The following is a 14,400-nucleotide window of genomic DNA, read 5'->3' as shown; positions in this document are numbered from 1 at the left end:
ATTCCTAGATATTTTATTCTTTTTGTTGCAATGGTAAATGGGAGTGTTCCCTTGATTTCACTTTCAGATTTTTCATCATTAGTATATAGGAATGCCAGAGATTTCTGTGCATTAATTTTGTATCCTGCAACTTTACCAAATTCATTGATTAGCTCTAGTAGTTTTCTGGTAGCATCTTTAGGATTCTCTATGTATAGTATCTTGTCATCTGCAAACAGTGACAGCTTTACTTCTTCTTTTCCGATTTGGATTCCTTTTATTTCCTTTTCTTCTCTGATTGCTGTGGCTAAAACTTCCAAAACTATGTTGAATAAGAGTGGTGAGAGTGGGCAACCTTGTCTTGTTCCTGATCTTAGTGGAAATGGTTTCAGTTTTTCACCATTGAGGACGATGCTGGCTGTGGGTTTGTCATATATGGCCTTTATTATGTTGAGGAAAGTTCCCTCTATGCCTACTTTCTGGAGGGTTTTTATCATAAATGGGTGTTGAATTTTGTCAAAAGCTTTCTCTGCATCTATTGAGATGATCATATGGTTTTTCTCCTTCAATTTGTTAATATGGTGTATCACATTGATTGATATTAACAAGCTAAAAAGAACAACTATATGATTATATCAATTGGTGCAAAAATTTTTTTAATACACCTACTTTGGTACATTGTACTGAGTAGTTTCTAAAAACTTTGCTCATAATAATGACTTTGATTAAAGGACATGTCATTGATTTTGATACCTGACACATCATTGATTTTTCTCAACCTTCTGTCTGTCCCACTAGAAATGTGGCTTTATTTTCACTGTTATATTTATTTCATTTTCTCCCTATTTTTTATAGGTGTATTCGACACAAAAATGATTGGGGAGCTCTTATTCTAGTGGATGATCGCTTCAGGAGTAACCCAAGTCGATACATATCTGGTAAGATTCTCAGCTGGGCTTAGAGTAAGAATTAGTAACAATCTTTGGTATTTAATGACTTCTATTTTTAAAGCAAAGAATTGGATAGAGAATTTGAATTACTAGATCAAACATGGAAAAATTCACATTGACTGGAAATCTAGCCTTTTAATGCTTCTGTGTTTACAAAAAATATTTATAGAGGAGAATCTGGTTACTGATGTAGTATTAATCAATCAGGATCCTTCAATTTCACCAGAATGTGGGATTTGATTCAGTAACGTAGCAATAATTTATTTACCATTGTCAGGGAAAAAACTGTTCCACAGAAATGAGTTTTCCAAGAAATATTAAGTTTTTACATTTAAGCACACAAGCAGTCCTTTGGTACTTAGGATTCTTTTTATTCTTTCATTCTGAATTATTTGAGTTTTATTGTTGTATGTGTGTGTGTTTGTTTGTTTGTTTAGAAATGCTTCAGTTGTTACAGAGTTTATATTAGTCAGAGCTAGTATTTTCTAAAAAGAAAAAAAAGCACCACTGCGTGCTGCAAGATCAAGTACATGGTCATTTTTCCCCACTCAGATGAACAAATACTGTGTGCCTATAGTTTTCATCTGAATTAATACCAGGAATCCATCTGTTATTAAAGAACTGTTGGAAGTACTTGCATTTTTATTGTTATCTTTAGAGCTAAGAAGTTCATACCATACTATAATGAAAAGATGCTACTTTTTAAATTTGTTTCAGATTAGCTGTCTATGGGTATGGACTCTACTTTTTATATTTCAGAGCCTAATTATTTTATTTGGTTCAATATTAAAACATATCCACCTGGATTGAAGCAGGAAATGCTGCTTTATTAGTCTTTTCTTCTCTTTCTCTGTAAAGCAAGCCAAGGCCAAGATATAACCAAAAACAAATGTTAAGTGCTTAAGTTTAGTCAGCAGGTGGAGCTCAGATTCTTTCAAGTTTTCAAAAGCAAACTGACATTTTACACTGAAAAGGCTTTCTTTGATCACAAAAAGTTCAAAATGAAAGCAACTATATAACGCTAAAAATTTTCAATTTGGGAAATTTTCATATTCTTATTTGGTATAATTATTTTCCCCAAGCAAAGAAAAAAAAAAGAACTTTAAAGAAATGCTGTTTAAGTTTTTTTTTCTTATTTTAAAATCTAGAACTGAAATTTTTACCCTGTAGTTCAGATTTGTTGAGAGATTTTTTTGAATTAAGTATTTTTCATTATTTTCTGTAAGGTTTTTATTTTTTCTGAGACTCATAAACTTTGAAATCTTATCTAGGCAATACAGCACAACAACATACAAAATCCATTTGATGACTAATTTTTGTTTAAATTCAACTCGCATAAGAATAATTGATAGAAAACTCCATTAAACAAAAAAACTAAAGGAATGTATTTGAAATGAAAGTATAATAGTTCAAGTTGCTTGAAGCCCTGTCTTACCTTCCTCTCAACTTAAAATACCATAGTGACTTTTTAAATTACTCCAAAAGATGATAGTTTTAGTAACATCAGCAGAGAATATTTATTTTCTAAAGTCCAAATATCTGAATTTCATTCTGAAGTGAGTCATACTCTGAAACACCTTATACTGTTAATATGGTTTATTTTTATGCAGTTTTCACATGTCACAGGGTCAAATGTTGTCCCTTACAACTTGATTATTTATATATTAAAAAGTAATTGTATAATAAATATTCAGATAGGACATGATTTGCCCATAAAACAGTGTTATTCCTTTTACTCCCAGAATAGTTTGATATATTTGGAATTGGAAGGAGAAGGGAAACAAACAAACAAAAAAACCTATGAGACTGTAATCTTGAACTTATTTTTGCTAAAGGAGTCAAATTTAAAAGTTGGAATAAAAGATTGTGTTATTTAGAACTTGTATTTTCTCTGCAATTAAAAGGTAGGTAATTTTTTGTGGGGAATTATGATAAAATTAAATTTGCCTTATTCCCCAGTTATTCTAAATTGACAAATAATACATTTTCCCATCTCCATTCTACTCCCACTGCCTCTTCCCTCCATTCAGTTGGCAATCACTGCATGTAAAGAGAAATGCTGCTGATACAAGAGCATATTGTACATATGAAGGTAAAAAGGCAGGAAAAATGTTGAGAACAACCCTGTATCCTCTAAATTCAAAGTAGATTACCTCACCAGAGAAGTTATCTAATTTTTTTTCTTAATACATAATATCTTCACTGAATAACCAAAGTTTCTTTGCTGGGTTTACTTTTTGCCTTAGGACTTTCTAAGTGGGTTCGGCAGCTGATTCAGCACCATTCAACCTTTGAGAGTGCACTGGAGTCCTTGGCTGAATTTTCCAAAAAGCACCTAAAGGTCATTGATGTATACAAAGAAGACAGAAAATCTATACAGGACAATGAGTCTATGCTTGCAGTGGCTTGTTTGAAGGATAATACCTCAACTTATTTATTAGAAGCAGCAAGCCATCTCTCACCAGAATATCCTAGGGAAGGTAAAGTAAAAATGTGTCTAAGAGCTACAGTGTCCTAAAATGATAGATAAAAGTCCATCTTTACCAAGAGGCATCATCTCCAGAAAGGAGAAAAGTATGAAAAGTTCTTACCATTTACATTTGGTAGAGAAGTCTTTCATTGTGTTTAGTGAAGTGATATTTGTTATGCTACAGATTAATGTCCTTAAATATGTTGGTTATTGTAATATAAGGTGTTATCATAAAATAATATGATGTATCAGAATGGGAACAAATTTTTGAGGAGATCTACACATATTTTCTGGTTTTCCATTTAGAAGCTTTGCCACTAACTAACTTTGTGACCCCCACTCCCGAGCAAGTCACTTAACTTTTTGAGTCTTAATAGAAAGGATATCTGCCTACCTATCCCTCCAGGTTGGGTTGTAAAGATCTAATAAGATGATAAATATCGCAACATTGTAAAGCACTATGCAAATGGTAATGTTTTTCTAAAGGTGATATTAAAAATTGACCTAATTTATAGATAATTGTCTTACATGAATTTCTTATTTTAGAGAAATGAGAGTCATTTATTCTAAATGATAAAAAAATAATATTTTAAAATATCAGAGGGCCTCCCTGGTGGCGCAAGTGGTTAAGAGTCCGCCTGCCGATGCAGGGGATACGGGTTCGTGCCCCGGTCTGGGAGGATCCCATATGCCGCGGAGCGGCTGGGCCCGTGAGCCATGGCCGCTGGGCCTGCGCATCCGGAGCCTGTGCTCCTCAACGGGAGAGGCCACAACAGTGAGAGGCCCACATACCACAAAAAGAAAAAAAAAAAAAAAAAAAAATCAGAATATATTGGATTATAATTTAGAAAATTAAAATATAGTTTAAAATATATTAGAATATAATACATCAGGGATTAGCAAACTATGGCCTGTGGACCAAATTCGGCCTGCTGTTTTTGTAAGTAAAGTTTAATGGAATACAGTCACACCCAATCATTTATATATTGTACACAACAGTAGAGTTGAGTAGTTGTATGTATTGCACCAGAACAGCATAATTGAGTAGTTGCAACAGGTACAATGTGATCCACAAAGCCTAAAATATTTACTGTCTGGCCTATTGTAGAAAAAGTTTGCCAAACTGTTTTGTATCATTGGATATCATTTTAATTGTTTTAATTAATATATAATAGTAGTTTAATATATCACTTTTTAAATATTTATTTTATAGTATATGCTTCTATCCTAACTAAATGTCATAGTGAATTCTAGGCCATTATACTGATAATCAGGAAAGCTAGGTTCTAGTCCAGGTCTGATTACCAACCAATTCTATAACTTTAAGCAAATAACTTAGTCTTTGTGGTTGTCAGTTTCCTTAAGGGAATTAGTCTAGGTCAGTTGTTCTCAATCACTGGTTAGTGGATTTTTAAGGAATTTTTACAGCCTGTTCCCTCCTTTACTCATCCCTCTTCCTCTTCCTTTTTACCCTTTCTTTTCTTGTTCACTTCTGAGGTCCCTGGTGTGGAATTTGATAGTTTACCAGACAGCATTATAACTTGGGCTGGGAACCACTGGAGACCTAAGATTCCTTTCAGAGTTAACATGTTGTGCTTTAAGATGGATTGCTTAGAATGCTTCCATTCTAAGATGGAAGTCCTGCTACTACTTGTTATAGGCTCTCAATTATGTATCCTATACAGTTATTTCAGTATTTCTAATAAAAATTGTTTTAATATAACAAATATTACATTAGGAGCAGAAAGTTAACACTCATATCTTTGTATTTGTAGATGATCCATTACTATTGGAAGAGTCTGCCCAGGCAGTAGGAGCAGAAAAAATTGTGATTTCCAGATCCACAAGCCCAACCTTCAACAAACAAACAAACAGAGTTAGCTGGTCTGGCAGTAATTTTCTAGAACAGTGTCTTACTGGTAAAATTCTGACTGGAACACCTAAGTTTAGGTCATCAGAGGACTGTGCCTCTAATTCTTCCACTTTCAAAACAGAAAAGGGACGTGAAGCAGTTTTGCCACTCACTGATAAATATGAGTCCTCCTCTCTGACAGTAAACACATCACTTGGACCATGCCCTCAGTCAGAAACCATTGTTCCATCAATAAAGATTAATGCTACTCTCCTGAATCCAGAAGATCCAGACATTCAGTTGTCTCTAGTAAGTGAAGAAGCTGAACTTTCTACTTCAAATACAGCTTTTGAAACAGAAGCAGAGGATGAATCTATCTATTTTACACCCGAACTTTATGATCCCATAGATACAAATGAAGAAAAGAATGAACTAGTTGGAACTGATAGAGACAACAGATTGGCTAATAATTCAAATTGTATTTTAGCTGAAGATCTTTTTGAAATTAAAACTATGAAAGGAATGGATTCAGTCAGAGAAATGAAAGCTGAGGATTGCACAGGCACAGAGTTGAATAGACTCATGCATATTAAAGAAAGTAAAGTTGATGACATTGGTAGTAATGTAAAAACGACTCATATAAATGAATTGGAACTGGGAAAAAACTCATGAAACGGATATAAAGAACTTTAAACAGTCTCCTTCCAAAAATAAAGATATGTTCCCTGGTGTTAGGTAATAATACTTAACTGTCAAGGTATAAAACCATGTCGTCATGCTTTTATTAAACTCTATTGTAAATGATAATTTGTACATTGGATAAGTGACATAGCTTTTTTTTTAATTTGGATATATAATTCACTTTAATCCAAAGTCTATATTATGTTCAGAAATATAAGTTTTACTATTCTCAAATTTTGATAAATTGATTCATAAAAAATATTTTCCTCCAAGTCTTCCTTAGCTAAATGCAATATTAAATTAATCAATCTGGAAGATATGTAGTTTCCTAAGGCACTTTAAATTTCACATATTTGTATTTTGTAGTCCTCTTCATCCATTTGTTTTCATACTGATGCGTAAAAATTAATAGCAATCTAATCCAGTCACCCCTCAGTCGTGTTTCACTGTAGATTTTACCTCAGATCAGTCTGAGGTTTTTTTTTTTAGAAATCAGTTTTCTTGAAAAGTATATTCCTGTATTAAACTGCCTACTTATAAGTAAGAATTAAGGAAGAAAACTACATGCATTTTTAATTGAAATTGTTTTACATTTTTTGTTTGTTAAGCCAAAACCAAGCATGTTTTAAACAAATTTATGTAAAATTATAAAATGCCAAATGAAGGACTCCAAATTTTCAATTCTAATTATTTAGCTTCATCCCCATTGTGGAAAAAAGTGACATGTTCTAGCATAAGGGCTTCAGTTATGCAACTAAGATAGAAAACTTCAAATATAAATTTAATAAGTAAAGCTAAACATGTAACTGTAGGTGAAAAATGTTCCCTTATAGCTCAGTAAGCTTTTCTGTAAATTTTGACTCTTTGTTTTTGTGAATGAAGCTACACTTCTGATCAAAAATGGTTATGAAAGTAGCTCTTCTCTGACATCATTCCAAAAATACATTCACCAATCTTTTCCAAGAAACATCTGTTACTCAATAGACATTTAGCCTTCTTGGAGTGATTTGAATTGAAATTTTATGAGCTGTTCAAGTTGTTGATGCAGTTTATTATTTTCAAGTCAAAATTCTCAGCAGTCAGGTATCTTTTATATTCATTTGGAACAATGATTTATTATATATGCATATGTTTACTTTCATTTTGATGACATTTATATTGAATACAGCTTAATTGTTTCTATAGCATTGGATGTTACAACTCTAAGCATAGTTCAAAGAAATTTAAATTGATAATTTACCAGTTAAAGAATTTATCTGCAGATTGGGATATATTCAGTCCCACCTAGTATTAGATCTTTTTCTTAGGTGATCAGTAAAAAGCACTGGATTAGAAGGTAATTTTTAAATTGTTTTGAAAGGGTGAAATCATTTGTCCTCTTTGGAATAGTTCTTAATCCACACATAAAGGGTGGTGTGGTAGGAGAAAAAATACCAGGTGGAAGACAAGAGACTTGGGCTCTATTCTTGGCTCTGCCACTAATTCGCTAAGTCATGTTGGCAATCACTATGCCTTTTGGGGAATTAGTTTCATCTGTGAAGTGTGTAGTTTAGTACTATAAAATTATGCAAATCCCTTTCAGCTTTAAAATTCCATAATTTAAAGGAATATATGTTGATATTTTATTCTGAATCAATTTTTATTTGCTTTGGTTGCAAAATGCTTAAAGCAAACCATTTGTATAAAAGGTAACATGAATAATTGTATGAATATTTACATAATAACTTGGGAAGCAAGTATTTATTTTACCAGTGCTGCAATTAAAATATTTTTGAATCCTTAAAATTGCCCTTAGAAGATTTGGTATACTGCCTGAGAAAAATCAAACACATTATTTTTGAGTCATATCTTAGTGTTATTATCCAGCTTGATCTCAAATACCATCCCTTTCCCTAGATATAATTTATTCTTTCCAAACTCTAATTCTCTCCAAGGCTAAAAATTTCCATTACTGAGAATGTACATAGAGATGTGGCACAAGCTTTTAGTAATTCCAAGAGGTGTTTCAAAAATTTTGTACAATGATATCATGGTTGAATCAGGTATATAGTCTCCTCAGATCACAGCCTTGACCAGGATGGTATTGGAAGAAGTAAAGTCTAGCCTTTATAAAGAGTGTGAGGTAAAACATTTTCATTAGTGATAAAATACTTTTTAAAGAGGTGTTTTAGAAAGTTTAAGTTAAAACATGTAAAAGCATTTAAAAGAGTATCTGGCACATGGCAAGCCCTCAGTTATTACTTGGTAAATCAATCATGTATCTGGAGTACCCTCTTGCTTTATACGAAGACTTCCCTAATGATGATAGATAGATAGATAGACAGGTAGACAGACAGATAGGAGATAAACTGACAATAAAGAATCGTATAGTAGGAAGGGTATTTGTCTCGTTTATTTTTTAAGGCTGAGATATATAAGATAGAAATTGTTTATCAAGTAATTTGCCTTACCCATTCCATGCATATGAAATAATCATCTAATACTGAATTTATTTAAGGGCTGAAAATACATAGAACATACAGGCCACGAATCAGGAAAACTACCAGCTGGAGAAAGGGCTTGGTTCATGGAAGAAAGGTACATTGTGAAGAGTAGATGCTTCATGACTTGACTTTTAAAGTTTACATGAATCATTTAAAACCTTTAATAATTGTGTTGGAAATTAATGACAACTCTTTGTGCTACTACTATACATTTAATTATTACGTGGTTTTTAATTTTGTATTGTTTCTAAGTTCACATGCTTCTCCATATTATTTTTCTGCAATATGACCTTCTTATGCTATGTTCCTATAGTAAAATACATTCAAAATATTTAATTCTTTGAAATTGCTTATAAAACTTCATGAAGTCAAAACGCCTATTGTAAAATCACTTGAAAGACTGGTTCTTGTATTTAATCTCTGATGGCATTATTTTGGTATTTGCTTACTACACAATTATTCTTGCTCATGATCTTTTTTTTTTTTTTTTTTTTTTTTTTTGCTGTATGCGGGCCTCTCACTGTTGTGGCCTCCCCCGTTGCGGAGCACAGGCTCCGGACGCGCAGGCTCAGCGGCCATGGCTCACGGGCCCAGCCGCTCCGCGGCATATGGGATCCTCCCAGACCGGGGCACGAACCCGTATCCCCCGCATCGGCAGGCGGACTCTCAACCACTTGCGCCACCAGGGAGGCCCGCTCATGATCTTTTTAGCCTCAGATTTATCACTAAGCTGTACAAGATTTTACTTTAACTGTAACGAATTTGTGGTAGAGTCTTGTCTATTTTTATAGACAAATGCAGTCAATTTTTTGTAAATAGAAAGGCAGTATTAAAACAACTTTTTTCTGAACTTTTTCATAATAAAAAATAAATTTAATACCACATCAATCAGTGAATGTCTAAGGAAACTAAAACTTTAATATAAAGTATCTGTGCAGGGATTAAACATAAAGACATCACTTCGGGAAATGGAAATTTAAATAGATGACCTAGGCTTATGATTCTCTAGCCTGAAACAATTTTCATGTCTACCAAAAAAAAGCATTTTGTTTCTTAAGGTTTCATTTGATAGACCATTAGCTGCCTGGCTTCCTGTACTCTACAATGGGGCCTTGTTATAATATCCATGTGATCTGAGCCAGTGGATCACCTTATTGGTGAAACCATCTTATAATGAAGTGCTTTCAGTAACTGAACTCCTGGACAAGATCCAAAACAACCCATCTTATACCAAATTCTACTCTATAATAAACAAGTTTCAATGTATTACAAGAAAACAAAAATTGTATTCCCAGAAATTAACCTTTGAAAATCTAATGGTAAATTCTGATTAAAAGGAATATTTGTTAACAAGGCACAGTGAGGTACATATTTTAGTATGCTTTATAGTTTGTATTTTTGGTCTTTTGTGATTTTGATTCTCTTTTGCTTTTACCCAAACTTTCACCATTTCACATTATTTTACATCTGTATTTACAAAGCTTAATTTAAAAGATTTCCTTTGTCTCCTTTCTGTTACAAAGTACTAATTGTACAGGTGGCATGTCATGTATGCAAACTAAGTTAGATGCCATCGTCTTTTATGTATGATTCATATATAGTGAAAAGATTTAGAGATATTAAATACTGATTGTTGTTAGTTTGGATCAAGTATTGTCTTGGTATTTTTTCCCTTTTTTTCAAACCAGTGTTATGGTATTCATATTTAAATGTTAACCATCCTTTCAGACATTGATCTCTTTTATTGTATCTGTTGTAAAAGGACCCAAGTATTCCACCTTGCCAGTCAGGATTTTTTTGTTTGTTTGTTTGTTTTTTGTTTTTTGTTTTTTGTTTTTTTTTTTTGCGGTACGCGGGCCTCTCACTGCTGTGGCCTCTCCCGTTGCGGAGCACAGGCTCCGGACGCGCAGGCTCAGCGGCCATGGCTCACGGGCCTAGCCGCTCCGCGGCATGTGGGATCTTCCCGGACTGGGGCACGAACCCGTGTCCCCTGCGTCGGCAGGCGGACTCTCAACCACTGCGCCACCAGGGGAGCCCGCCAGTCAGGATTTTATTGCTTGTGGTTACCTAAAGCAGAAGGCAGTAGGAAATATAAAAAATTACTCTGTGCCATCCTTAGTATGGACCAACATAAATTACAGTAAGGTAGATTGATGTATTAATACTTCCATATTTCAGTCTTTAAAGTTGATTGGCAATATACATGGGCTTTGTTACCGTTAGACATGGAGACATGTTCTGATACCACCTGCTGACTTACTTTGGGCAAGTTACTTATCTTCTCTGAACTTCTGTTTTTTCACCTTAAAATAATAAATAATAATTTCATAAGAAATAAATCAAACATTATGAGTATCAGATGCAATAGAGTGCATAAAAGCTTTTTTTTTTTTTAACATCAGACAAGGAGAAAGATAACAGAATTGGGGGTCAAAAGTATGAGTTTGAGTTTTGGCCCTGCTATTTACTGAGTGGCCTTGGTCATATTATTTTAACTCATTGAGCCTCAGCTTTATTTTCTGGGGGTGAAAAAAGTGATCAGTATCTACCTAAGAAAAGTATTGTGATGATTAAATGAGATGATATGCAGTATGTGAAAATACTTTATAAATGTTGAACCACTGTCCAAATGGTAGTTGTTAGGAAACTGCAACAATAATCTAGTACAATTGTTATCTCAGTATCCTTCAAAAGGACTGATAAACCTGTTAGAATTTGGTCCAAGCGCTGAAAGGCACTTAGAGCTTTATTAAAAATTCTGTGTAGTTAAATATTGTGAAAATGTATTTTCCATTTTTTACATTTCATTTTTATATTTTAAAATGTGTGCACATTACAAACAAAAATGTCATCAGCAGAACACTGAAATCTGTAATTTGCACTGAGAACATTCTATGTATGATTCATAGGGCAGGGATTTTTGTTGGGGGTGGGGGCAGTCTGTGTTGTTTACTGCTGTACTCTCAACATTATATTTACTGACTAAATTAATTGATACATTCTATTAATAATGTATTTCTATCAGGACTTTATATATGGATACTTGGCTCTCATAAATGCCTATTTCATTTGACTAATTTCAAGACTAGTGACACTTCTCTTTCCAAATTTGTTATTCTTACCCTAACAGCATTAAATCCCTTACATTTTCTCTAATCCTTCAGCTGTGGGCCAGAGATTGTCTTTTCTCTTTCTTTTTTTCCAAAGGGTGTGGCTTTACCAATTTTAACTTACAAAGAATGTTGGATTTTTGTACATTCTCTTTGAGATGTTCATAAACAGTACTATTCTGACACATTGGATTCCAAAATAGGAATTGAATTTCATGTTAACTAATTGATTAGCCAAAAATGACAGCTATTTTGTAAACCTTTTAAGCCCATTATGACCCTGGGACAAAGTTAATTTTTCCTGCCTTTGTCCCAGTGTAGTATTTGTTGTTTGGTATTGCAATTAATTGTTGAGAAGTCTGTCTCTCTGGCCCACTGTGACCCCTAAGAATCCAGACACTTTTCATATTACCTGGCACTTAATCATTCATCTACTTTTTCATCTGATGTATTTTCAGAGCCTACTTTGTATTAAGAGCACTGCTATACTCTAGGGATAGCAAAGATGAGTATGACGAGGATATATCTACTAGGAATTCACAGCCTAATTCACATGTAAGTAAACATTTATAGTACAGTGTGATAGGAGCTGTAATACAGGCAAGGCAGTGTTTGTTGAGTATATGCATACTGTTATGCACAATTAAGGTTATAGAGGATCTGTAAGTTAACAGCATAATCTGTTTAACACAGGAAAATTCTTAACAGATTTTTTTTTAATTTTAGTGGAAAAATGCTCACAATTTTAAAATATATTCTTGAGGAATTTCAGGATATGCTACGTTTCCTGAAGTGCCCATCTTCAGATCTCTTAACCTCTCTATTCTGGATTATTGAGTGTTAACTTACCCAAACGGAACAAAACAAGAACATAACAAGTACATCTGTAGTGCCTTAGAGTATAGCAGGTAGTATAGTGTATCATAGAGCTTTGACAACTGTTAGTTCATTTGGTTCTCAAAATAGCCTGCCAAAGTCAGCAACACAGGTGGTATTATCCTCATTCTTATAAATGAGGAAAATAAAACATTGTAATGAGACCACAATCAAGGTCATGGTTGATGTATTTTTGTGCTTTGTATTGATTTTATTAGTCCACCTTTGTTTTCCAGAATCTCTCTATGAAAGGTATAGTCATGGAATTCTGAAAGCAAGCCTCACGATCCTACTTTTTATCCTAAGGGGCATTTTCCAGAATAATTTTACATTTTAATAATATTAAATGAAGGTACATTAACATCCATTAAGGAGTATTAGCTTTTTGAGGGTAGAAACCATCCTGGAGCATAGTATACTGCTTGACACATAGTAGGTGCTTAGTAAATATTTTTCGACGAAAAAAAGGAATCTCCTTAAAACAACTCAAAAAGCTTAACATTACCTTGGGTAACATAGCTAACTAGTGACATTCGAGTCAGAACTAGTACCAAAGTGTCATAACTTTCAATTCCAGATTCTTAACACCTTACCAACATACCTAATACCAAAGCCTCAGTTTCTGACTTCAACTCCTATGATTTCACCTCCATTTCATTTACCCTTTTCCATTGACTACACCCTACTCCATTCCTCCTCCTATACCTACTCCCTCAGTTTTCTCCCAGCTTATCAGCCTCCTTCCTTCAGTCTTTCTTCCTTACTTCCAAGTTTGGACTTCATAATCAGTCACTGGAACTGTTCTCCCGCTGGTGTCCTGAACTCCTATCCACCTTTGTCATTCTATCCCAGTCCTGCAAAATCCCCAAACCTAGTTTAATATCAGTTTGTCTTTGCTGTTACTACACTGGGAAGTTGAGCACTGCTGAAGTTTATGTATAGTAGTGTGGACTGGTGCCACTACAATAGATGGCTTCTAGTCTTGATTGGATTCTCAGCATTGCTTTTCAGCTCATGTATTTTCCCTGACTAGTTCCCCTCTCTTCCCTAACCCACCAGTAACTGGACTAAATTTACATGTTGCTTCTTTTCTCACCCCTGCTCCCTTCCCAGTTGATATGCTTCCTCTGGATAATAGTATCCTGTTTTGAACTACTTGCTAATGATTCCTGACCCATCATCCAGCTGACTGCTCAACATCTTGGATATCCCATAGCATCTCAAACTCAAGTTGTGTAAAACAATTCTTTTCTGAAACCTGCTCTTCCTGTTTCACTGGTGGCACCATCACCCATCTAGTTCTCCAAATATTAAATATCAGGTCATCCAAGTTTTTGAGTTGAGCAATATCACTCAACTATCCCCTACTTTCCATCTTCACAGTGACTGCATTAATTCAGACCTTCATAATCTCTTTTCTAGACTACTATAATGGGTTTTTTTTAAATATTTATTTATTTATTTATTTGACTGCACCGGGTCTTAGTTGCAGTACGCGGGATCTTTGTTGCCGCGTGTGGGATCTTCAGTTGTGGCATGCTGGATCTTCACTTGCAGCATACAGGATCTTTTAGTTGCAACATGTGGGATCTAGTTCCCTGACCAGGGATCGAACCCAGGCCTCCTGCATTGGGAGTATGGAGTCTTAACTGCTCGACCACCAGGGAAGTCCTAGACTAGTGTAATAGTTCTTTTTTTTTTTTTTTTTTTTTTGCGGTATGTGGACCTCTCACTGCTGTGGCCTCTCCCATTGCGGAGCACAGGCTCCAGACGTGCAGGCTCAGCAGCCATGGCTCACGGGCCCAGCCGCTCCGCAGCATGTGGGATCTTCCCGGACCGGGGCACGAACCCGTATCCCCTGCATCGGCAGGCGGACTCTCAACCACTGCGCCACCAGGGAAGCCCCGTGTAATAGTTCTTTACTAGTCACTTTGCCACCAGTCCATCCCCGAAAGTCCCCCTTCTACTTTGTTGCCATTTAGCTAGTCTAAAAAGCAAA

General features: G+C 34.7%; 1 protein-coding gene across 6 annotated transcripts in view; it reads left to right on the top strand.

Annotated features, from left to right (window-relative positions):
* Nucleotides 1–8,811, top strand: part of BRIP1 (BRCA1 interacting helicase 1) — a 189,131-nt gene extending 180,320 nt beyond the window's left edge. For 4 of the 6 annotated variants that reach the window (XM_060082285.1, XM_060082287.1, XM_060082286.1 and 1 more), the window contains 3 exons: nt 835–917; nt 3,176–3,409; nt 5,175–6,074. In XM_060082285.1, coding sequence (XP_059938268.1) covers nt 835–917; nt 3,176–3,409; nt 5,175–5,923 — 1,066 coding nt within the window. In that variant the 3' untranslated portion in view covers nt 5,924–6,074. Of the gene's footprint in view, nt 1–834; nt 918–3,175; nt 3,410–5,174; nt 6,075–8,429 lie in introns of those variants that run through there. The other 2 variants (XR_009530419.1, XM_060082288.1) reach the window with 2 other exon arrangements.
* The last annotated feature ends 5,589 nt before the right edge of the window (nt 8,812–14,400 follow it).

Source organism: Mesoplodon densirostris, chromosome 18 (genome assembly GCF_025265405.1).
Source record: "Mesoplodon densirostris isolate mMesDen1 chromosome 18, mMesDen1 primary haplotype, whole genome shotgun sequence".
Classification (NCBI taxonomy): Eukaryota; Metazoa; Chordata; class Mammalia; order Artiodactyla; family Ziphiidae; genus Mesoplodon; species Mesoplodon densirostris.
This window is presented reverse-complemented; position numbering and strand designations above follow the sequence as displayed.